Here is a 27,041-nt window from a genome sequence, read left to right on the forward strand (position 1 = left end):
AGATGCTTCAATTCCATTCGGGACCAAGTCCAAGTGGGAGACATAGAGATTTGCAAGATACATACGGATCTGAATGTTGCAGACCCGTTGACTAAGCCACTCTCACGAGCAAAACATGATCAGTACCAAGACTCCATGGGTGTTAGAATCATTACTATGTAATCTAGATTATTGACTCTAGTGCAAGTGGGAGACTGAAGGAAATATGCCCTAGAGGCAATAATAAAGTTATTATTTATTTCCACATATCATGATAAATGTTTATTATTCATGCTAGAATTGTATTAACCGGAAACATGATACATGTGTGAATACATAGACAAACATATAGTCACTAGTATGCCTCTACTTGACTAGCTCATTAATCAAATGGTTATGTTTCCTAACCATAGACATGTGTTGTCATTTGATTAATGGGATCACATCATTAGAAGAATGATGTGATTGACATGACCCATTCCGTTAGCCTAGCACTTGATCGTTTAGTATATTGCTATTGCTTTCTTCATGACTTATACATGTTCCTATAACTATGAGAAATATGCAACTCCCGTTTACCAGAGGAACACTTTGGGTACTACCAAACGTCACAACGTAACTGGGTGATTATAAAGGAGTACTACAGGTGTCTTCGAAGGTACATGTTGAGTTGGCGTATTTCGAGATTAGGTTTTGTCACTCCAATTGTCGGAGAGGTATCTTTGGGCCCTCTCGGTAATGCACATCTTTATAAGCCTTGCAAGCAATGTGACCAAATGAGTTGGTTACGGAATGATGCATTACGGAACGAGTAAAGAGACTTGCCGGTAACGAGATTGAACTAGGTATTGGATGCCGACGATCAAATCTCGGGCAAGTAACATACCGATGACAAAGGGAACAACGTATGTTGTTATGCGGTTTGACCGATAAAGATCTTCGTAGAATATGTAGGAACCAATATGGGCATCCAAGTTCCGCTATTGGTTATTGACCGAGAATAGTTCTAGGTCATGTCTACATAGTTCTCGAACCCGTAGGGTCCGCATGCTTAACGTTATGATGACGGTTTTATTACGAGTTTATAAGTTTTGATGTACCAAAGTTTGTTCGGAGTCCCGGATGTGATCACGGACATGACGAGGAGTCTCGAAATGGTCGAGACATAAAGATCGATATATTGGAAGCCTATATTTGGACATCAGAATCGTTCCGGGTGAAATCGGCATTTTACCGGAGCACCGGGAGGTTACCGGAACCCCCCGGGGGGTTATTGGGCCTACATGGGCCTCAAGGGAGAAGAGGGAAGGAGGCAGGAGGGGGTCGCGCGCCCCTCCCCTTCCTAGTCCGAATAGGACAAGGGAAGGGGGGGCGCCCCCCCCCCTTTCCTTCCCCTCTTCCTCCTCTTTCCTCCCTTCTCCTATTTCAACTAGGAAAGAAGGGAGTCCTACTCCTGGAGGGAGTAGGACTCCCCCCTTGGCGTGCCCTCCTTGGCCGGCCGCCTCCTCCCCCCTGGCTCCTTTATATACGGGGGTGGGGGGCACCCCATAGACACACAAGTTGATCTACGGATCGTTCCTTAGCCGTGTGCGGTGCCCCCCTCCACCATATTCCACCTCGGTCATATCGTCGCGGAGTTAAGGCGAAGCCCTGCGCCGGTAGAACATCATCATCGTCACCACGCCGTCGTGCTGACGGAACTCATCCCTGAAGCTTTGCTGGATCGGAGCCCGGGGATCGTCATCGAGCTGAACGTGTGCTGAACTCGGAGGTGCCGTACGTTCGGTGCTTGGATCGGTCGGATCGTGAAGACGTACGACTACATCAACCACGTTGTGCTAACGCTTCCGCTTACGGTCTACGAGGGTACGTGGACAACACTATCCCCTCTCGTTGCTATGCCATCACCATGATCTTGCGTGTGCGTAGGAATTTTTTTTGAAATTACTACGTTCCCCAACATATGGTACTGTCCAATCTGGAGTGATCACTAAAACTTCCATGATCAGGTCGACCACTGCTGGGACTTCGACCTCAGTCGGATCCGCAACACTCTTAGGTTGCGGAGCTTCATCGGTAAAAGGATCTTCTACGACTGACGGAGTGTGGATATGCTCCAAGAACACATCGCTGGGGATGGCTTCTCTCTTGGATCCTATCTTCGCCAGATCGTCAGCTGCTTGATTTTTCAGTCAGGGTATGTGGTGGAGCTCTAACCCTTCAAACTTCTTTTCGAGCTTCCTCACTGCATTGCAGTATCCAGTCATGGATGGGCTTCTAACGTCCCACTCCTTCATCACCTGATTGACCACCAAATCTGAATCGCCATAGACCATCAGGCGACGGACGCCGAGTGAAATGGCCATGCGCAACCCATACAAGAGTGCTTCATATTCTGCTTCATTGTTGGAGGAATCAAAGTGGATCTGGAGCACATATCTAAGCTTGTCTCCTCGGGGGGAAACCAAAACAACCCCAGCACCAGAACCATTTAACATCTTAGAGCCATCAAAGAACATGGTCCAATGCTCCGAGTGAACTTGAGTCGGCTGCTGTTGCTCAATCCACTCGGCAAGGAAATCTGCTATAGCCTGGGACTTAATGGCTTTCTTTGCCTCGAATTTGACATCAAGGGGAAGGAGTTCAATCGCCCATTTAGCCACTCGACCAGTTGCATCTCTGTTGTGCAGAATCTCTGACAATGGTGCGTCGCTGATGACTGTAATGTCATGATCAGAGAAATAATGAGCAACCTTCTTCATGGTCATGTAGATCCCATATACAGGCTTCTGATAATGAGGATATCTTTGCTTCGATGGGGTCAAAACTTCAGAGAGATAATACACTGGGCACTGAACTTTGAAGGCTTTCCCTTCTTCTTCACGCTCGACCGTAAGTACTGTACTGACGACTTGTCCTGTGGCTGCAATATAAAGCAACAGAGGCTCTTTGCTGATTGGAGCAGCAAGCACCAGCTGGGTGGAGAGCAGAGTTTTTAACTCGGCAAACGCTGCATCAGCTTCTGGAGTCCACACGAACTTGTCTGCCTTCTTCATCAGTCGGTAAAGGGGCAATGCCTTTTCACCGAGGCGAGAGATGAATCGACTTAATGCGGCCAAGCATCCAGTAAGCTTTTGGACGTCATGCACACGCACAGGGCGTTTCATTCGGAGTATGGTGCCAACTTTTTCTGGGTTAGCATCGATTCCTCGTTCTGAAACGAGAAAACCGAGTAACTTTCCGCCAGGTACTCCGAATGTGCACTTCGATGGATTGAGCTTGATATCATACCTTCTCAGATTGGCAAATGTTTCAGCTAGGTCAGTCAATAGGTCGGAACCCTTTCGCGACTTGACCACGATATCATCCATCTACGCTTCCACATTCCGACTAATTTGAGTGAGTAAACACTTTTGAATCATTCTCATGAACGTGGCTCCGACATTCTTGAGGCCGAATGGCATGGTGATATAGCAGAAGCACTCGAATGGAGTGATGAAAGTTGTTTTGATTTCGTCAGGTCCATACAGATGGATCTGATGATACCCGGAATAAGCGTCTAAAAAAGACAATCTCTCGCACCCTGCGGTCGAGTCGACAATTTGGTCGATGCGAGGGAGAGGAAAATGATCTTTTGGGCAGGCCCGATTGATATGTTTGAAATCAATGCACATGCGGAGTGAGTTGTCTTTCTTGGGAACCATGACAACATTGGCGAGCCACTCGGAGTGGTATATCTCTCGGATAAACTCTGCTGCAAGGAGTCGAGCCACCTCCTCGCGAATGGCTTTTTTCTTCTGAACGGCGGACCATCGAAGATGTTCTTTAACAGGTTTCGCTTTTGAGTCGACTCTAAGGTGATGCTCAGCCAGCCCCCTGGGAACACCCGGCATGTCAGCTGGCTTCCATGCAAAGATGTCCCAGTTCTCACGGAGGAACTGGATGAGCGCTTCTTCCTATTTAGAGTCGAGTGTTGTGGAAATATGGGTCGGAGCTGCATTGGGGTCAGTCGGATGGATATGGACTGGCTTCGTCTCCCCAGACGACTGAAATGCTGACTCCGTGGCGGGCTTCTTGGCCCGCAGCAAATCACTCGGATCTGCATTCTTCTTGTATTCCTCCAGTTCTACCACTGTTATCTGGTCATCTGCAATCTTTGAGCCTTTCTGGAAACACTCTTCTGCCTTCTTCTGGCTGCCAGTGATAGTGATTACGCCTTTGGGACCAGGCATCTTCACTTTGAGGTACACGTAACATGGTCGAGCCATGAAGCGGGCATAGGCTGGTCTTCCCAAAATAGCGTGGTAGGCGCTTCGGAAATCCACGACTTCAAATGTCAGCTTCTCTTTGCGGAAATGCTTCGAGTCGCCGAACACTACATACAAGGCTATTTGGCCGAGTGACTCAGCCTTCTTTCAGGGATGACTCCGTGAAAACTCATGTTGCTGGAACTGAACCTGGACATCGGAATGCCCATTCCCTTGAGCGTTTCTGCATACAGTATATTCAATCCACTGCCGCCATCCATCAATACCTTCGTCAGTTGAGTGCCTTCGACGACTGGGTCGACCACCAGCGCTTGCCTCCCGGGGGTGGCAATGTGAGTAGGGTGATCAGAATGGTCGAAAGTAATGGGAGTTTGTGACCATCTCAGATAGCTTGGTGTCACCGGGTCGACCATATTAACCTCACGGTTGATCACTTTCAGTCGACTTTTGCTCTCTACATCAGCAAAAATCATCAGAGTGGAGTTGACATGAGGGTACTCTCCATCACTGTCTTCGGCCTTGTCCTCGGCCTTGTCCGACTCCTTCTCTTTGTCCTTTGGTTGCTTTCCTTCAAACTGCTAGATTAAGAGCCGACACTGGCGAGTGGTATGCTTTGGGTAGATAAAGTTACCCTCTTCGTCTTTCTTCGTGTGGATGTGACATGGCAGATCCATCACGTCATTACCTTCTTTATCCTTTACTTTCTTGGGGTTCCAAGATCCTTTGGGCTTCCCTTTGAATTTGCCCTGAGTCACGGCCAGAGAGCCTCTCGGAGCAGCTGGCTCGGCCTTCCGCTTCTGCTTCCGACTGGAGTTTCCTTTCTCCGACTGACTCGGCTTGTACTTGCCACTCCGGAGTCGGTCCTCTTCTTCGCCATTGGCGTACTTGGTGGCTATTTCCATCATCCGACTCAGGGTCATATCTCCAGTTCGACCAAACTTCAGGCTCAACTCTCTGTTCTTGACACCATCCTTGAAGGCGCAGACCGCTTGATGGTCTGACACATTCTCCACAGTGTGATGCAAAGTGATCCATCTTTGGATGTAATCTCTCAATGTTTCACTCGACTTTTGTACACAAACTTGCAGCTCTGTCAATCCGGCCAGTCGCTTGCAAGTTCCTTCGAACGTCCTGACGAACACTCGGGAAAGATCTTCCCAGGTGTAAATGCTGCTAGGAGCTAACTGATTCAACCACGCCCTGGCCGAACCCTCTAGCATAAGTGGAAAATGCTTCATGGCCACCTCATCATTACCGCCACCAATTTGTACAGCCACTCGGTAGTCTTCAAGCCAAGTTTCGGGCTTAGACTCTCTGGTGAACTTACTTACTCCAGTCGCCAACCTGAAGTTGGGGGGTATCACTGCGGCTCTGATGGCTCTGCTAAAGCATTCTGGACCTGAAACGTGGACTCGGCTGCTTGTGGGCACATCTCTGTCATGGTCACCTCTGTGAGCTCTGTTCCGGTCGACCAAACCTTGCACGATGATGGATCTCATGTCAAAGCCCGGCTCTCTGGGGTCGACTGGAACTCTCCGCACAACACTGAGCTGGCGCCTGTTGTCTTGCTGCCGATGGGCGTTAGACCCACTTCTCAGGGGAGGAGTGGGCACTTGATGCCTATAATCATGATCAAAACGATCGTCATAGTGGTCTCGCCGGCCTTCACGTCCCACTCGCCTCGGAGGCGACCTTGGGATGGGAGCCGACTGAACAGTATTCGCAGCGACGGATCGACTATGAATCCTGTTGCGTGACTGCGACACAGCTGAATTCTGATCTCCTGCCGCCCGGAGAAAATCTCTGATCTGCATCAAGCCTCTTCCAGCCTCCGACTGGGAGGGCTGAATTGACTCCGCTATACGGGCTGCAGCTGCCAAATTTTGAATCGGGGTTCGATATACCTGAGTCGGTTGTGGAAAGAGATGACACCGGCGGGAGTCGGGTACTCGCTGACGCGCACGCTCGTCGAGTGCTCGCTGGAGGTTCTCCAGTCGAGTGCGTTCAGCCAAGTTGGCCAAACGCACCTCTTCCAGGGCTCGAGCCTTCGGAGTTTCTCCTGCAATTGGAGTATACAGGGCATCCATGTTCCGGCGGCAAAGTTCTTCCCTCTACTGAGAAGTGAGTGGCTCGGGATGATACTCTTCGTGGGCCTGAGCGGGGTCGCCCCCATCGTCCATCCCGTCGTTGCGGGGGAAACCGGGAGGGCTACGAGGCCCATTGATCATCAGGACCTCCGCCGATGGATCACTGCTGTCGCACTCGGATGCAGTCTCTACGGAGCCAGTCGACAGATCGAACAGGCCGTAGAGAGATTCGTTGGGCTCAATCGCCGCGACTTGGGTGGTGGCCGATTGGCGAGCCACTGCGTGTCTCACCCATCGCTGAAGCCTCGACCGACCAGAGCGCTTGTGCTGGCGGGAGACAGGGAGGGAAGACGGCACAGGAGTCGACCGGTATGGGGTCGACGGCTACCGCAGCAGGACGCCGCGGACACACGCCCGAAAGTGCGTCGCCCCGCGGACGGGGAGCGCGTCGATGTCGAGTGGTGCCTCCTGGAGCCAAGCGGAGTCGTCGGCGATGAAAGCGAGCGCGCCGAGACGGATCTCGCGGCCCTCGACCAGAGCTCCGCCAGAAACCATGATGAAGGCAATCGGACAAATTGCAACTTCTCCAAAAAGTCGCTAAGACACCCGCCCCAAGGTGGGCGCCAACTGTCGTGGTTCTAAGTCTGACAGTAGAATGGGGGGTAGGTATGGAGAGGCAAGATCCTAGCTATGGAGTAGTTGTACACACGAGTGTTTAGCGAGTTCAGGCCCTTCTCGGAGGAAGTAACATCCCTACGTCTCGGAGCCCGGGGGCGGTCGACTGGTTTCTGTGCATATGTGTTACAGGGGTGCGAACCCTTTACACTGAGGAGGGGGGCGGCTTATATAGAGTTCGCCAGACCCCTCCAGCCCTCAGTTATGCAGGGTTTAAAGTATATTAAGACAGGGGGTTACTGGTAACGCCCTCATAAAGTGCTATGAAGACTATTAAAGCTACTTAATGACAGACCATTGCGTGTTGAGTGACTTTAGGTCTCCTGGCCATCGAGTGGTTGGCTTCATGGTCGAGTGGCTATCTTCATCGTCGAGTGAAGTCTCTCTTGGTCGAGTGCAGTCCCTCTTGGTCGACTGGAAGGTAGCTTCTTCTAAGGATGTCCTTAGGTAGGGTATCCTAGATAGGTCCATGACCCTACCCTAGATACATAACCACATCAGCCATGTCATAACAATATTTTATCATGCAACAGGAAGCCGGTCTCTCAGCCACGACATGGTCTTCTGTCTGGAAAACGTTTTCACCTTGGAAAAAATTCTCAGTCTAGACAAAGTTCTCAGTCTGGATAAAAATACCAGCCTAGCATTGGAGTCAGCAAGGCTTGATTGTGCAAACATTGAGGCACTTCAATGGTGCATAAGGTGTGTCAAGCTACGGTATACTCCAGGCTCCAGCTATGACGCAGATGAATAAAGAAAGGACCTTCTAGCATCCCCCGCGAACTATAAAGGAGGAGGACTGAGCGCAGTGAGAAACACACAGACACAACACCAGACTCTAGAGCATCTCATCATCCAAGCACCACAACCCTCACACTCCTTAGTAGTCATAGTAGTAGTTGCTATCTCCCGTTGTAATAAAGCCTTTGAGGCATTGCATCATTCCGTGGTGGAGGTAGGCAGAAGGTGGTCATCTTTTTCTATTTGTAATCCCTTCATAGTCTCCTGAAAGGGAAACTCATATATAAATTATGTTGTCAAAATGAAGTAGTTTCGTACTTCACTTGGTTTTCCTGCTATAAATTTATAAGATGAGTTCTTACGCTAGGGATCCTATAGAAGAAAACCCTTCCAGTAGTTCTTTGTTTAGCATGTGTGGCGTTTCAGAACCTTGTAGCCATAGACAAGTGTTCTCTTCGGGTGGAACCGTCTGAGAAGACAGTAGGAATTTATCCCATAAGTTTATAATATGAACATCAAGTGAAAGAATTTAGCTGCTTCTGAAGCAGCATGTGTCACGGCCAATATGCGACCCTATCCAAAAAGAAATAGAAGGTCCCACCAAGGATAGACCCGCATATTGAAACGCTTTTGCAAGGTGGATATCATTACATCAACATTACATAATAGATGGGGATACATACAAGGGGCATACAATGCCACACGAATACAACATCACAATACAAAAGAGCATCATCCGACTATGGATGAATCACAAACAGAAACTCAAATGACATCCACCCTGCTAGCCCAGGCTGCCGACCTGGAACCTATCCCCTGATCGAAGAAGGAGCAGAAGAAGAACTCCAATACAAGCAAACATCGCTCTCGCGTCACGATCATCGCATAACCTGTACCTGCAACTGTTGTTGTAGTAATCTGTGAGCCACGAGGACTCAGCAATCCCATTACCATGGGTATCAAGACTAGCAAAGCTTAAAGGGAAAGGAAGGGGTAAAGTGGTGAGGTTGTAGCAGCGACTAAGCATATATGGTGGCTAACATACGCAAACAAGAGCGAGAAGAGAGCAAGCAGAACGGTCGTCAACTAGTAATGATTAGGAAGTGATCCTGAACTCCTACTTACGTCAAGCATAACACAGAAACCGTGTTCACTTCCCGGACTCCGCCGAGAAGAGACCATCACGGCTACACACACGACTGATGCGTTTTAATTCGGATCTGGTGTCAAGTTATCTACAACCGGACATTAACAAATTCCCATCTGCCTATAACCGCAGGCACGGCTTTCGAAAGATTATACCCTGCAGGGGTGTCCCAACTTAGCCCATGATAAGCTCTCGCGATCAACGAAGGATATACCTTCTCCCAGGAAGACCCAATCAGACTCGGAATCCTGATTTACAAGACATTTCGACAATGGTAAAACAAGACCAGCAAAGCCGCCCGAATGTGCCGACAAATCCCGATAGGAGCTGCACATATCTCGTTCTCAGGGCACACCGGATTGTCCAAACTTCCGGCAGGCCAGCCCAGAGTTGCCCCTGGTGGCCTTCGGCGGCTGACAGGTTGGACCAACACCGACGATGAGCACTGGCCCGGGGGGGGTAAAATAAAGATGACCCTCGAGAGCGTGACTCCCAAGGGAAAAAGGGCTAGGTGAGGCAAATGGTAAAACCAAGGTTGGGCCTTGCTGGAGGAGTTTTATTCAAAGCGAACTGTCAAGGGGGTCCCATAAATCACCCGACCGCGTAAGGAACGCAAAATCCGGGAACATGACACCGGTATGACGGAAACTAGGGCGGCAAGAGTGGAACAAAACACCAGGCATAAGGCCGAGCCTTCCACCCTTTACCAAATATATAGATGCATTAATAATATAAGAGATATTGTGATATCCCAACCAAAATCCTGTCCACCATGGAGAAATCTTCAACTTCACCTGCAACTAACAATGCTATAAGAGGGGCTGAGCAAAAGCGGTAACATAGCCAAGAAATGGTTTGCATAGGAAAGGTGTCAAAGGTTAGAGGTTCATGGCAATATGGGAGGCTTGATAAACAGGTGATAGGTAGCGCAGCAAAGCGATAGAACGAAGCAACTAGCATAGCAATGATAGTAGTGAGATCCAGGGTAGCGGTCATCTTGCCTGAAATCCCGCTAGGAAGAAGAACGAGTCCATGAAGAAGACGAACAGATGAAGCCACAAAGACGAACCAAGCGTAGACGAACGAATCCTCATGATCGCAACGGAAACAGGAACTATCGAAAAGAAGCACACAACATAGTAAACACACCACACATGAACAAGGCATGATGCATGAACAAGCATGATGCAAGACAAGACTACATGAGGCTACTCATGGCAAGAGATGATGCAAACAAGAGCAACATATCAAGGCAAGTTTAAATGAGGCCGGGAACAACATAGAACAATTCCGGTAAGTCCTCATATGCAAATTTCGAAGTTGGTCCAGATCTGAATAAACCTTATGTTCAAGTTGTTAAACAGCAAGTTAAGATGCACAAAGATGATCTACACGAGATTCTAGTCAAGTTACATATAAAGTTCATTTAGTTCGGAGCTACGGCCTAGAACATATGAGCAAAACAAGTTAAACATGGCATTGATGCAAAATGCATACAAACATCAAGCAAACACCTCAAAACAAGGATGCAACATGATAATATGAATCTACATTCAAAACCAAGAAAGTTTCATATATAGCACACTCAAAACGGAGCAACGGTTCAACACACACACATGAAACAAGTTTGAAGGACAAGTTGTCCAAAACAGCAACTAGGCATATTGCAAGCATCAAAACAACAAGCTACAGCATCTCAACAAGAAAATAGAAGGAATGGACATGATGTAGAGGTTAAGCGTAACAAAACATGAACAATGAGCTATCTCCAGAAATCACACGAACATGCTCAAACACACATGGTAAGATTGCAAACAATAACAATTCAGACTTTGCAGAAAATAACATCAGGTTGCAATGTTTAGAGCTATCAAACAACATGTTACAGGAATTTATCATGGCAAACAAAGGCATGGCATGATACTACTAAATGCATAGATCAAAAGTCCCTTACTGACCATAAGCCAAAAAGGATCAGAAAATATGATGGCACCCATGTAAACATAGCAAGTTATATTACAGATTCATACATGGCAGAAACAGAATTATGAAGGCATGTTGGTGAGCTTGTTACACTCACCACAGAGCAATACATGGCATGGCAAGGCACCCAACAGTAATAAGACATATTTATGAAGCTAAGCATGGCAATAGCAAGTTCATAGGGTGCATGGAACACTAGGAAAACACATGGCAACAACTGAACTTAATGTTAACAGGCTGACAGCAACATTATCAAGCAACTTTGGAGCAAGATTACGACAAGTTAAAGCAAGCTATAAATGCAACCAGGGGCATGGATGGATAGAGCATGACATGCACAACAAAACACATTTAGTGATCATCTCCAGATTATGCATAGAATGATTAGTAGAAGCAGGTTTACATAGCATCACGAAATAACAGAATCAGCCTAGCAAAACAGCAACAGCAAGTACCCTACTTAACAAGCTCGATTCACTCACCACAAGTCATTGCATAACAAGATAAGCATAGAATCAGCAATAAGACATGTTTATGCAACAAACCAAGGCAAGAACAAGTTCATAGCATGCAAGGATCAACTACAACAACCTAGGCAAAATTGAATAACATGTAAACAATCTGCCAGGAAACATTTTGAAGCAAAAGTAGAGCACACAAATGACATGCTAGACTACTCCATAATTTCAACCAAGGGCAGGGATGTATAGAGCAAAACCATAAGTTCAAAACACCGTTACTGAAGTATCTCAAAATATGCATGGATCTCTCTGTAGCATCAAGTTTACATGGCATCAAAATAACAGAAGAACAGGGACTAAAATCAGTAACATCACGATGCCTAGTTTGCATGCTTGTGCTAGTCACCACATTGATCACAAAAATACATAGATGGCACCACTGTAAAGAAGACATAGCATAGATCAAAACACATATAGACATCAACCTCATAGGATGCACATATCAAACATGGCAAAAATGACAAAAGTGCATGTTCTGTTAACAGACAGCAGACAACATCATGAAGCACTCTTGCAACAATGATTCAGGCATCAAGATGACCTCAAATGAAAATGATGTGATGGAATGAAACGATGTACTCGTTGAGGCGAACAATTTGACATATTACACGCACGAAACGGAGCTACGGATGCAGAGATACGACGCGATGAACATGGCATGATTATGACAAAATATCAGGGACTTGGTGGATTCGGGGTCAACCTTCAGCTTGCACGGATATCGAGGCGGCGGCGCGAGCTCGCCGAAGAGATCGCCGGAGTAGACAGGGAAGACGCCGGGGAGGCCGGAGATGGCGGATCCGGGCCGGATCTCGCCGGATCCGGCCGGGGCGAGCCGGAGGGGCGACGAGGGTGGCGCGGCAGCGCTCGGCGGCCGGCCGGAGGGGCGCGACGGCGGGGAAGCATGGACGGCTCCGGCGAGGGTGGGGCCGCGGGGAGGCATCCGGCCTGGCGAGGGGCGGCGGAGGCGGCAGAGGGGCGCCGGGGCGGGGCCGGTTGCGGGCGGCGCAGGCGACCGGAGGGAGGGCCGCGGCCGGGCGGAGGCGGAGGCCGGCGGAGAGCGGCGACGGCGAGGCGCTGGCGGGCGGCGGGGCCGCCACGGGAGGCGGGCGCGGGCGGTGGCGCGCGCTCGGGCCGTAATGGGCTCGGGCGGGCGCCGCTCGGGCCTGGGCGGGCCGGAGGAGAGAGAAAGCGCGGGGACAGGTGGCACTGTTTGGTTGGCTGCGGGCGCGGCGGCGGACGTGTCTGGCCGGGGGCGGACGCGTCCAGCGGCGCGGGGAGGAATTCGCTAGGGTTTGGGGTGTTTGGACTGCGAAATCTCGGGGAAGAGGCCAATATATAGGTAGAGGGAGCTAGGAGAGTCCAAATGAGGAGCGGTTTTTGGCCGCGCGATCGTGATCGAACGACCGAGAGCATGGAAGAGACTTAGATGGGTTTTGGGCCACTTTGGAGGGGCGTTGGGCTGCAAAGAGAAAGGGGGGTTTCGGGCTACGCGGTTAACCGTTGGAGTATCAAACGAACTCCAAATGGCACCAAACTTGACAGGCGGTCTACCGGTGGTATACCAAAGCCACTTGGCAAGACTCGGTCCATTCCGAGAATGTTTAACACCCGCTCAAAACAAGAGGCAAAAGGGAGAACTCCGGAGGGCATAGGAGTGCCGGATTGCGAAACGGACAACGGGGAAAATGCTCGGATGCATGAAACGAACATGTATGCAAAATGAAATGCACATGATGACATGATAAAATGCCACACGCAAGCAAATGACATGGCAACGACGGCGAATAACTGGCGGACACCTGGCGCGTCGAATTCGGGGCGTTACAACACTCATCCACTAACAAGAGATCTCGTCCCGAGATCTTAGGACCGAGACGTAAAAGAAAAAGGGATGAGGTGAAACAAGAACTCAAGAGAAGAAGTAAAAAATCGAGAGCACTCGAGAAGAAGAGAGGAACGACGAGAATGACGAGAATCGAAAGCTCACGGAATCAGATAGACTATGAAACCACTCCGGTTAAAACGAGATAAGAAAAAGGAATAAGACTGAAAGGATTTAGGCAGCACTCCGGTTGAAACATGGAGGAATAGAACACGAACTTCACAGATGGAATGACACTTGACGAGATGAACAACGCAAAGCCTCCAGAAGAATTGGAAGAAAGGAATGAAAATAACTTAGAAGGAAGGGTTGAATGGAGTTGTTGAGAAAATCAACAATGAAAAGAATAAGCTTGTTGTGGACTTATGGATAACATCTCAAAATTTATGAGCTGATCACCGACCACAAGCGGAAAAGATTAAATAGCTGAGAAGAACGAAGAAATGCAAAACTCCACTTCAAAAGAATACGGAGAATTAAATGCACTTCGAGACGCGAGAAGAAAAGATACTTGAACTCCGCCAACAAGAATCTTGATGAACACTTGAAGAATGAATTAAATCATGAAGAACCATCATGAAAAACTCCGGTAACAAAAGGATGATGAGATAGAATGAAGGATAAACGAATAAGATGAGCCTTGCGATGATTTAGATGGAGGTTCCGACAAAATAGCCGAGGAAAATTTGAACTCCGGAAAAGAAAAAGATGAAAAACACTTGGAACTAGAATTTATTCATCAAGAACAAACTCTGAAGGAAGGGATTAATCACCTTGAGGAAATAAGAATAAGATTTATTGTATGCTTATCCTTCATCAAATTAAATTGATGACAAGCAATGGATTTTGCATACTACTTATTCTCGTTGAACAACGATTAAGAAGTGACATATCGCAAACTTGAGAAAGTCTTCATGAACCACCGGTAGGATTGGAAAGGACGAATGAATTAATATGATAATCAAAGAAAAATAATCTTGAACGAATCACCGTAAGAATTCGAAATTAATTGATGAAAGAGACTGAATCACCGGGAAGAATTAGAAGAACAAATATGTTAAAGGAGATTTAGATGCAAGAGAACGGGAAGATCATGAGTTGACTAAAGAACACTTGAACGGAGCACCGGGATAAATGGATAACGGTAGCTGAAATGTGAGGACGGAGTATTCTTCTAGAACGATGGCCTCCGATGAAAAGAAATGGAAAAACAACTTTTGACATACTCCGTATGGGTAAGAAAGAATATCTGACAAACTGAAATAAATCGAGAGGATGATATGAAGCTAGAACCATGAATCTTCGAGATGACGGACAAGATTTAGAGGAAAACTCTTCTTCGATCTTCAAATGACGACGACAAACACCACCAAAATACTGAGATACTCCGGTAGAATGGAAAGCGAAGAGGTTGGGCTAACAATGAAATGATTTGAAATTGATCTTGGAAAAGGCATGTGACTTATGGAATCCATTCTTACGTCCCACTTGAAAAGAATTGAGAATAACTCCGGGGGAATCAGAAGAGTCAGGTAAGATCCTGGGAAAAGACCTGTGGGTTAGGGCCCGCTGAAGAGAAAAACACCGTTGAAAAGGATTCTTGAAAAGATAGATGATGCACCGGAACAATTGAAAAATTTGAATGAGGTGACAACCTCGAATTAATTGGAACACAGACGAATCTCCTGAGAAGTCTTACAAACTCCGGGATGATTGAATGGTGAGATGCAAATGGGCAGGGAAAACACTTCGAGGAAAAAGGATATGATCTACCGAAAAACTTGAATTGAGTCCACCGAAGAAGAAAAAGAGATGAAGAATGTCCACCGAGACGAGAATTCACCGGTTGAAATGATTGAGGGAAGACTGAAGAAGCTCCACACAAATGAAATAGATGGTCGAAACAGACTCAGGCTCCGGGAAGAAGAGGGTGGGAGGGCGGGAAAGCAAAGACAACTTGGAAGGGGAAACCGATGAATATCTTGAAGAGAAAGCACCAGTTGAAATCATTGAGGAGAGAGAGCAAAACTTCACACGAGTAGGATGGATACTCGATTACGGACTCCGGTTTCAAGAAGAAGAAGGGGTGGGCGGGTGGGAAAAGAAAACAACTGAGGATTGAACTCAAAGATGAAGAGGGTCGAGTCAACTTGACAAGAAAAGCACCGGATGAAAAGAGCCAAGGAACAACGAACGGAAAACCAACTGCGTGAACCTAAAGAAAATTTGAAGGGGAAGAGGAGTAATTCTAAACACCTACGTCAAGATTCCTTACCAGAGCGACGAAGGGGCTGAGGAGTAAAAAGAATTCCTACTCTCTGATATAACTAGACTCATAAAATAGTTTTCTTCTAGACTCAACAATGGCTAAACTACACGATCAATCAAGGGGGCTCCTAAGGTCGGTCGAGGCTCTGATACCAACTTGTCACGCCCAATATGCGACCCTATCCAAAAGGAACTCGAAGGTCCCACCAAGGATAGACCCGCATATTGAAACGCTTTTGCAAGGTAGATATCATTACATCAACATTACATAATAGATGGGGATACATACAAGGGGCATACAATGCCACACGAATATAACATCATAATACAAAAGAGCATCATCCGACTATGGATGAATCACAAACAGAAACTCAAATGACATCCACCCTGCTAGCCCAGGCTGCCGACATGGAACCTATCCCCTGATCGAAGAAGGAGCAGAAGAAGAACTCCAATACAAGCAAACATCGCTCTCGCGTCACGATCATCGCATAACCTGTACCTGCAACTGTTGTTGTAGTAATCTGTGAGCCACGAGGACTCAGCAATCCCATTATCATGGGTATCAAGACTAGCAAAGCTTAAAGGGAAAGGAAGGGGTAAAGTGGTGAGGTTGCAGCAGCGACTAAGCATATATGGTGGCTAACATACGCAAACAAGAGCGAGAAGAGAGCAAGCAGAACGGTCGTCAACTAGTAATGATCAAGAAGTGATCCTGAACTCCTACTTACGTCAAGCATAACACAGAAACCGTGTTCACTTCCCGGACTCCGCCGAGAAGAGACCATCACGGCTACACACACGGTTGATGCGTTTTAATTCGGATCTGGTGTCAAGTTATCTACAACCGGACATTAACAAATTCCCATCTACCTATAACCGCAGGCATGGCTTTCAAAATATTATACCCTGCAGGGGTGTCCCAACTTAGCCCATGATAAGCTCTCGCGATCAACGAAGGATATACCTTCTCCCAGGAAGACCCGATCAGACTCAGAATCCCGGTTTACAAGACATTTCGACAATGGTAAAACAAGACCAGCAAAGCCGCCCGAATGTGCCGACAAATCCTGATAGGAGCTGCACATATCTCGTTCTTAGAGCACACCGGATTGTCCAAACTTCCGGTAGGCCGGCCCAGAGTTGCCCCTGGTGGCCACCGGCGGCTGACAGGTTGGACCAACACTCACGACGAGCACTGGCCCGGGGGGGATAAAATAAAGATGACCCTCGAGAGCGCGACTCCCAAGGGAAAAAGGGCTAGGTGAGGCAAATGGTAAAACCAAGGTTGGGCCTTGCTGGAGGAGTTTTATTCAAAGCGAACTGTCAAGGGGGTCCCATAAATCACCCGACCGCGTAAGGAATGCAAAATCCGGGAACATAACACTGGTATGACGGAAACTAGGGCGGCAAGAGTGGAACAAAACACCAGGCATAAGGCCGAGCCTTCCACCCTTTACCAAATATATAGATGCATTAATAATATAAGAGATATTGTGATATCCCAACCAAAATCGTGTCCACCATGGAGAAATCTTCAACTTCACCTGCAACTAACAACGCTATAGGAGGGGCTGAGAAAAAGCGGTAACATAGCCAAGCAATGGTTTGCATAGGAAAGGTGTCAAAGGTTAGAGGTTCATGGCAATATGGGAGGCTTGATAAACAGGTGATAGGTAGCGCAGCAAAGCGATAGAACGAAGCAACTAGCATAGCAATGATAGTAGTGAGATCCAGGGTAGCGGTCATCTTGCCTGAAATCCCACTAGGAAGAAGAACGAGTCCATGAAGAAGACGAACAGATGAAGCCACGAAGACGAACCAAGCGTAGACGAACGAATCCTCACGATCGCAACGGAAACAGGAACTATCGAAAAGAAGCACACAACATAGTAAACATACCACACATGAACAAGGCATGATGCACGAACAAGCATTATGCAAGACAAGACTACATGAGGCTACTTATGGCAAGAGATGATGCAAACAAGAGCAACATATTAAGGCAAGTTTAAATGAGGCCGGGAACAACATAGAACAATTCTGGTAAGTCCTCATATGCAAATTTCGAAGTTGGTCCAGATCTGAATAAACCTTATGTTCAAGTTGTTAAACAGCAAGTTAAGATGCACAAAGATGATCTACACGAGATTCTAGTCAAGTTACATATAAAGTTCATTTAGTTCGGAGCTACGGCCTAGAACATATGAGCAAAACAAGTTAAGCATGGCATTGATGCAAAATGCATACAAACATCAAGCAAACACCTCAAAACAAGGATGCAACATGGTAATATGAAGCTACATGCAAAATCAAGCAAGTTTCATATATAGCACACTCAAAACGGAGCAACGGTTCAACACACACACATGAAACAAGTTTGAAGGACAAGCTGTCCAAAACAGCAACTAGGCATATTGCAAGCATCAAAACAACATGCTACAACATCTCAACAAGAAAACAAAATGCATGAGCATGATGTACAGGTAAAGCATAACAAAACATGAACACTGAGCTATCTCCATAAATCACTCGAACATGCTCAAACACACATGGTAAGATTGCAAACAATAACAATTCAGACTTTGCAGAAAATAACATCAGGTTGCAATGTTTAGAGCTATCAAATAACATGTTACAGGAACTTATCATGGCAAACAAAGGCATGGCATGATACTACTAAATGCATAGATCAAAAGTCCCTTACTGACCATAAGCCAAAAAGGATCAGAAAATATGATGGCACCCATGTAAACATAGCAAGTTATATTACAGATTCATACATGGCAGAAACAGAATTATGAAGGCATGTTGGTGAGCTTGTTACACTCACCACAGAGCAATACATGGCATGGAAAGGCACCCAACAGTAATAAGACATATTTATGAAGCTAAGCATGGCAATAGCAAGTTCATAGGGTGCATGGAACACTAGGAAAACACATGGCAACAACTGAACTTAATGTTAACAGGCTGACAGCAACATTATCAAGCAACTTTGGAGCAAGATTACAACAAGTTAAAGCAAGCTATAAATGCAACCAGAGGCATGGATGGATAGAGCATGACATGCACAACAAAACACATTTAGTGATCATCTCCAGATTATGCATAGAATGATTAGTAGAAGCAGGTTTACATAGCATCACGAAATAACAGAATCAGCCTAGCAAAACAGCAACAGCAAGTACCCTACTTAACAAGCTCGATTCACTCACCACAAGTCATTGCATAACAAGATAAGCATAGAATCAGCAATAAGACATGTTTATGCAACAAACCAAGGCAAGAACAAGTTCATAGCACGCAAGGATCAACTACAACAAGCTAGGCAAAATTGAATAACATGTAAACAATCTGCCAGGAAACATTTTGAAGCAAAGTAGAGCACGAAAATGACATGCTAGACTACTCCATAATTTCAACCAAGGGCAGGGATGTATAGAGAAAAACAATATGTTCAAAACACCGTTACTGAAGTATCTCAAAATATGCATGGATCTCTCTGTAGCATCAAGTTTACATGGCATCAAAATAACAGCAGAACAGGGACTCAAATCAGTAACATCACGATGTCTAGTTTGGATGCTTGTGCTAGTCACCACATTGATCACAAAAATACATGGATGGCACCACTGTAAAGAAGACATAGCATAGATCAAAACACATGTAGACATCAACCTCATAGGATGCACACATCAAACATGGCAAAAATGACAAAAGTGCATGTTCTGTTAACAGACAGCAGACAACATCATGAAGCACTCTTGCAACGATGATTCAGGCATCAAGATGACCTCAAATGAAAATGATGCAATGGAATGAAATGATGTACTCGTTGAGGCGAACAATTTGACATTTTACACGCACGAAATGAAGCTACGGATGCAGAGATACGATGCGATGAACATGGCATGATTATGACAAAATATCAGGGACTTAGTGGATTCGGGGTCAACCTTCAGCTTGCCCGGATATCGAGGCGGCGGCGCGAGCTCGCCGGAGAGATCGCCGGAGTAGACAGGGAAGACGCCGGGGAGGCCGGAGATGGCGGATCCGGGCCGGATCTCGCCGGATCCGGCCGGGGCGAGCCGGAGGGGCGACGAGGGTGGCGCGGCAGCGCTCGGCGGCCGGCCGGAGGGGCGCGACGGCGGGGAAGCACGGACGGCTTCGGCAAGGGCGGGGCCGCAGGGAGGCGTCCGGCCTGGCGAGGGGCGGCGGAGGCGGCAGAGGGGCGCCGGGGCGGGGCCGGTTGCGGGCGGTGCAGGCGACCGGAGGGAGGGCCGCGGCCGGGCGGAGGCGGAGGCCGGGGGAGAGCGGCGACGGCGAGGCGCCGGCGGGCGGCGGGGCTGCCGCGGGAGGCGGGCGCGGGAGGCGGCGCGCGCTCGGGCCCCGATGGGCTCGGGCGGGCCCCGCTCGGGCCGGCGGCGAGCTGGAGGAGAGAGAAAGCGCGGGGACAGGTGGCGCTGTTTGGTTGGCTGCGGGCGCGGCGGCGGACGTGTCCGGCCGGGGGGCGGACGCGTCCGGCGGCGCGGGGAGGAATTCGCTAGGGTTTGGGGTGATTGGACTGCGAAATCTCGGGGGAGAGGCCAATATATAGGTAGAGGGAGCTAGGAGAGTCCAAATGAGGAGCGGTTTTCGGCCACGCGATCGTGATCGAACGACCGAGAGCATGGAAGAGACTTAGATGGGTTTTGGGCCACTTTGGAGGGGCATTGGGCTGCAAAGAGAAAGCGGGGTTTTGGGCTACGCGGTTAACCGTTGGAGTATCAAACGAACTCCAAATGGCACGAAACTTGACAGGCGGTCTACCGATGGTATACCAAGGCCGCTTGGCAAGACTCGGTCCATTCCGAGAACGTTTGACACCCGCTCACAACAAGAGGCAAAAGGGGGAACTCCGGAGGGCATAGGAGTGCCGGATTGCGAAACGGACAACGGGGAAAATGCTCGGATGCATGAAACGAACACGTATGAAAAATGAAATGCACATGATGACATGATAAAATGCCACACGCAAGCAAATGACATGGCAACGACGGCGAATAACTGGCGGACACCTGGCGCATCGAATCCGGGGCGTTACAGCATGTGTGATAAATACGGTGAGTATCGAGTAGGATTAACACAACCGCTGCATATCCGTAGGTCGTCTCGTCGGTTTGCCAACTCATAAAAGATCATGCATAAACACATAACATATAATAATTAGTGTATCTAATTAAATTATGTTAATCTCGTATACATTAATTAAATAAAATTTAATACTAATCAATTTCGAAATTTTTAATTAACAAAGTTTTCATACTAAATTATTTCATATTTCGCACAAACATGTCCTGACAGAAATAGAACTTGTTAGATAAGTGGATTTGCTGTATCACAACACTTAAAGAGAACAACGAATGTTGTTTTCGTATGGTAAGGCACCCCTTCGATATCAACACCTTCCAACCGCAAGCAATACCTGTGCGAGTTACTTTTCTGGCCGTATGTCACCGTCAAAAGATTATCTTTGGGTCGTAGCGAGTCAAACAAGATCAACTACTCTATGGTGAAGCTGCAACTTCTGGGTGGAACTGCAGCAAAGTAGATTTGATGGAGTGGAGTTGATTTTGAAAGGATAGAACAGTCCCAAACAGGCTCTACATAGTGGTTTCCTTGTGGCGTTCCTCACCATGCTTGTTTCGTGGACTGTCTGGAACGAGCGAAACGCAAGGGTCTTCAAGCACAAGAGTGCTCCTCCAACTATTTTGCTTGCCTTTATAGAGACCGAGGCCAACCTTTGGGTCATCGGCGGTGCCAAAAAATTAGAGTCCATTATTTCGCGAGAATGATGTCATGCCGTGTATTGAGTGACTTGTATCAAACTCTATTCTCTCTTATTCAATGGATGAGGCAAAGTTTTTGCCTCCGTTTCAAAAAAAAAAATCACGTGCGATCTCGTCGATAGCTGCAATTCTTCATGCTTGAAACTACTCCCACCGTCCCATAATATAAAAACGTTTAGAAAGGTTCAAACCTTCATATAACCTTATTCCTTTTTATATGCTTCAATGCTTAATGTCGATGTGTATCGCCTTCATTGCAAAGTATCAAGCTGACTTTGCAGCTACTAGCTGTGCAAGCTTACCATGCTTATTTATATATTAACCTTTTGCATTTTAAAGTCATTGCTATAATATATTTCAGATTATAGGTTCCTATGATTTGTTGTTGAATTCTATCGCTTCGATAATTATATTTCAAGAGTGGGAAAAATAATTGATTAGGACTGTAAGTGTATATGGTGTGTGGTTTATTCATGAGAAAAGGCTTAACTGACAGTCTGTTATTCCTATATTTGGTACAGATGCACATTTTGCATCTTATTTATTTCCTACGTATGCACATAAGCAGCAGAATGAGCAGCAGAATGCGTGCCCGATATCAGCTGTGAAAAAAGACAGGTCTGCATGGATTCGAACTTCAAAGTACTTCGTCCGTTTTTACATATTTGTCTTTCTAGAGATTTCAATAAGTGACTTCAAGATGAGTGAATCTACACTTTAAAATATGTCTATATACATCCATATGTGTAGTCCATTTGAAATCTCTAAAAAGACAAATACTCCGTATTTAGGAACGGAGGGAGTAGGAAATATTCTGGTTTGCTAACATTTCATGGAAGCACAGAGCTGAGGAAAAATAACTGAATGTCACCCATGTGCTAAATGGAGAACAAAAGTTATTTCAAAACTTATCATTTACATAATTTGCGGCCAAGAACACTGTACAAAATCATGCCTTTTTCAATTTCAAGTAAGTAGTAAGTACTCAGTTTGTAAGGATAAAACGGTAGCATCAACAGCTTAAGCCGGACCTAGTACTACTGCATGGGCACCGTCGCATCAGTTCTTCCCCTTGGCGAAGAGCCTGATTCTTTGTCCTGCTTAAAGGCCTTCTTCAGGAAGAATGCCATGGCAAGCTGTGCGCCGAGGTTAGACCGACCTTTCGACAGACAAACAATGCTTCCAATTAGCAAAAGTCCACTTGCAATCGTTTCCCGTGATGACTTCTTCCCTAGCTGCTTGCAGGGAGAAGTTCCGGATGAAGGTGTAGGAGGAGCAACAGCTGCAGCTGTATTCACCGGAGATCGATTACTTTCATCCACGTTGATCTGCAAGTCCTGGGGAAACTGATGCAAGAAAAAAAATTCATCAGAATGACATTCAGACATCATGTGGATACATACATAATTTTAAATTCAAATTCAAAAGAGTAGGCTGATACTACTTATGAACATATTGCATCTCCAAAACAATTGCATTGCCTGCATTGTTGTATCTTAATCATGGTAGCAAACAAGAGACAACTTACAATCCATAACAAGCAATAAACTAACATGAATCGACAAACTGGTAAGAAGCACCAACCTTCTTGGTAAGTCTTCGCATGGTCAAAATTGATATCGACGGACCACGGTGCTGAGGATACCGGCGTAAAGCATTGTTCATTTTACAAATATAATTCCAGATGCCCTTGGAAAAGGCCAGCTTTGCCATCTCGATGTTCATGCCATTGTCTTCATGGTGCAGCACTGTGATTTCACATGCGTCTCTTCCAGGGACTACAAGGTAAATTGTAGGTGTAACATTACCAACAGACCACGTAGATGATATAACTACCCCATTCCAAAAATGATGAACCTAGAAAGTGTGCAATAAAATTTCTCTAACTTTTACTATTTATATGTAAAAGGATTAATGAGACAGATCAAATGAAAATACTAACATCATTAGATTTGTCCTGAAATCGTTTCATAATTATGTATGCTTTTAGCTTTCTTTGCTAATAACGATCGAAATTGCATCTTCAAAACTTAGTCCATGTGTACAACGTCATGTAGTAAGATATATCCAAAAAAGATACTCCCCCTGTTCCAAAATAGTGTTACAGTGTATTTATTTGGTATTACTGATGTTGATAGTTTCATCTATGAACTTGGTCAAGCTTTACGAAGCTTGACTTCTGAAAAAATCTATACACACTATGTTTTGGAATGGAGGGTACTTGGTAGATGAATTTACTGCACATTTCAAGCAAATAATAATATACAAGGATTAACAAGCTATAAATCAAACAGATAATTATAAACCAATATTAAAAAGGTTTAAAATGGCACTTTCTATTCGTTCCAACTTCCGATTTCCATCAGAGGGGCACATATCAGGTTATACAGGAAATTAACTCAATGGGTACAGAAATACACTACTCAGTACAACTCAGTACACATAGCATTTCCAACTTCCGAGTTCTATTTGTTTTGAGTTCCTATCAAACGTGCACATAGCATTCAGTACAACTCAATGGGTACAGAAATTTTACACAAAGCCTCAGGTTCTTTTATTAGACAAAGTACAAGTCAATCCAATCCACATATTGATAAAGATACAGAGTTGTGATATAGTAGTTGCATTTGAATCTGAAAACTATGTATATATTTATATCTTATGGACATTATATAGGCTGATATTTCCTGTTGTAACAAAAGCTAGTCACATAATAGCATTCACTCAATGTCATTCTATATGCCACTTTTTAAAAAGCTACAATCACCACCAAACGAGTCACTGAAAGAAGATAGCTTAGTCTAAGCTAAATAAATACCAAATAGAAGGCCTTGTATCAATCTTCACTTACCTTTCCTAATACACCACCCCGATCTCAGAAGTCGTACTCGAACAAATTTTCTTTGTATTGGCGCAAGAGAGTGTTCACATTCCTGCCAGGATAAACTAATTAAACAAGGCAACCAGGTAATTTTGCAATAGCAATGTCATTCTCGTTCAGACTGCATATGGAGCAACTCAAGCGTAAACTGAGTGACAGTTTTTTTTTAGAATGGCAGCTCAACTTTATTTCAAGTGACTAATGTTTCCTGGTTCAATTTCATTCAGGTGAGTGTTTTTCAACATCAGTTGATACAATTTTTTCTTTTTTTTTCTTTCAAGTGATTTTATGTTTATTTGGTTCAAGTGACTTTACTTTTTTTTTGTTTAACATTAGTTCGAGTGATTTCATGTTTATTTGGTTCAACCTTAGTTCTAGTGATTGTAATTTTTTGGTTCAACCTTGGTTCATGTGATTGTATTTTTTTGGTTCAACCTTAGTTCAAGAGATTTTATGTTATCTATAATGGGCATAACATTACTGCTATAATATGTGTATGCAGTCACATCAATGAATTTTCAAGCATAAGAATGGAATCTTGAATTTCAGGTTAGAATAGAACATTTTAGATGTAACTGTGGCTCCATCAATTTGATTCTGTAATTTACTCCAGGAACATTGCTACCTTCTAGGTGACACAGGACGAGCTAATATTTTCATTTCAGGAGAAAATTACTGCATCCGTACAAAAACCATAAATAGCACTACTGCAGATAAATCGGCATCTGAAAAGATGTCACATATATATATCACTGATGCACAGTTGTGTGAAACTGCAAATGAATAGTTTATGCAAGAGGCAGGGAGGGTGAGGGAGATGTGACTAACCTTGACCAAGCAATAGAAAGAGTTCTCATCTGATGCCCAAACTCGCCATGCCAATATGTACTCTCTTGGTGTTAAAAGAGGGAACTTCTTAACTGTACGCCCTATCTCGATTCCGCTATCTTCATCACACTGCAGCTGCTCATGCTTTATCACGGTGTTATCCCACTCCATTCTGTACTCATTATCCATGTAAAAGTCCCTCAAAAGCTCTGTTGAGCATCCCTCATAAGTTGTCACACTAAGATATCTAGGCGGGCCATCCTGCATTCGAGAACGTTGTTCAGAATCCAGAAACAACCCATAGGCCCTATGAGATTTGATTTATCAGTAATTAGTGATTAACTCTTGCGACCATTATGAGTTCTAAATAATTGCAAAGCCTTAATTTCACACGTCAATTTCATGTAAAAGAAAACAGATACAGTTCCAATTCACCAGGAGAAAAAACATAACAATTATTCAAAAAAATTGTCTGTCACCATCTTTGAGAATTTTTCTAGTGGTCAGGTGGTGGCCGACTACCAAGGATTACGAGTCGATTGGTCGAGCGAAATGTTAATCCTTGTTCGACTAAACCCCTGAATTGATCGCAACGAGCACGTGCTATGATGTACTTATGTGGTACAAATCTTAATGTGCTTCTATCTAGCCTAATATCTCTAGGCTGAACCCCAAGAGCAATAGCCAAACCCTGGCACATATTTATGTGTAAGATGAGAATGAATACAAATCAATGAGAAACAGGGATAAAGAGGCAGCGTTGCTACCTTGGTCCTCTCGCACCACGCCTTGTAGGAGACGGCGTCGTTCCCCTTGGCGATGACGGGGTCCCAGCCCTCGAGCTCCGGCTGGCGGGCGCCGACCCCCAGGCTGCCAACCAGCCGCCTCAGATCGTCCTCCGTCACGAGGCCCTCCACCCTGCGGGAAACACAAACACCCCCATCCGATCAAATCAATCGCACGCATTCGACCAAGGGGCAAACAAGGGGATATCTGACCGACCCTGTGCTGGACCCGGAACCGGAGGAGGGGGAGGGTGAGGCGGGGGCGGGCGCCGCGGGGGCGTCCTCCTGCTGCCGGGCGAGGCGTGCCCGCCCCCGGCGGCGGCGGCGGACGAGGAGGACGGAGAGGTGGGCGACGAGGAGCAGGAGGAGCGCGGCGGCGGTGGCCCAGCCGCCGGCCCCGCGCGCCGCGGGGCGCCAGAGCTCGGCGGCGCCGAGGAGGGCCTCCAGCGGCGGCATGGGACGGGATGGGTGGCGCGCGCGCTCGGCTCGGTCCGCGGCCTTGGGGTTCCCCTCCCCTGCCTCGTTCCTTCCGTGATGGGGGAGAAAGCGAGGAGGCTAAAAGGAGAAAAATAATAATAGTCGGAGGAAAATAGGGGAAAAGGGAGAGGCGGGTGGCCGTGCTCGGACGGTCGCCGCAAGTTTTGTGACGGGCTGGGTTTATGCCCCCTTTTTTCCCCCTGGGTTCAGACCTTGAGTGTAGTGGCTCACAATGAACTTTGAGTGGGTTACAAGAAATGGGCCACAAGAATCTCCTCTTTTTCTCACTGGATGAGTGTGATGTGCTTGAATCTTGGTGGTGGCCTTGGATAAGATGCGCGGCATGGTCCCGCTGGATGTCTCCTCTCATATTGTTATTTAACTGGTTTCCTGAATTGTAGGAGAAGAGAAGATAATTGCAGGAGAAGATTTTGACACACAGCGGAGCTTTATTTCGCTACTAGGAAGATCAGAGCACCTCTTGTTTTCATCTACGGTCTCTGCTTTGAATTGCTAGTGCGGAGTAAACAATTGATCATAGGATAGCATTCATATATAGTGTAAGTGTTTATAATAACAATTGAGAATATACAATATTTTTTATTAAAAGAAAGGCCTCTCCCTTCGATTTTCATTAAGAAAACCCAACTGGTTCATACAGACTACTAACAGAAAAAAAAAAAAG

At 46.2% G+C, this 27,041-nt stretch overlaps 1 protein-coding gene across 1 annotated transcript; it reads right to left on the minus strand.

Moving 5' to 3' along the window:
• Positions 1–22,264: 22,264 nt before the first annotated feature.
• On the minus strand, positions 22,265–26,418 carry LOC123142984 (uncharacterized). The gene is made up of 6 exons (XM_044561726.1): positions 26,097–26,418; positions 25,862–26,012; positions 25,095–25,355; positions 24,237–24,318; positions 22,970–23,163; positions 22,265–22,731 (listed from the first exon to the last, which is right to left on the minus strand). The coding sequence occupies exons 1-6, from the start codon at positions 26,333–26,335 to the stop codon at positions 22,423–22,425; spliced, it is 1,236 nt and encodes a 411-aa protein (XP_044417661.1). The 5' UTR covers positions 26,336–26,418; the 3' UTR covers positions 22,265–22,422.
• Between the last annotated feature and the right edge of the window lie 623 nt (positions 26,419–27,041).

Source organism: Triticum aestivum, chromosome 1B, assembly GCF_018294505.1.
Source record: "Triticum aestivum cultivar Chinese Spring chromosome 1B, IWGSC CS RefSeq v2.1, whole genome shotgun sequence".
NCBI classification, from domain to species: Eukaryota; Viridiplantae; Streptophyta; class Magnoliopsida; order Poales; family Poaceae; genus Triticum; species Triticum aestivum.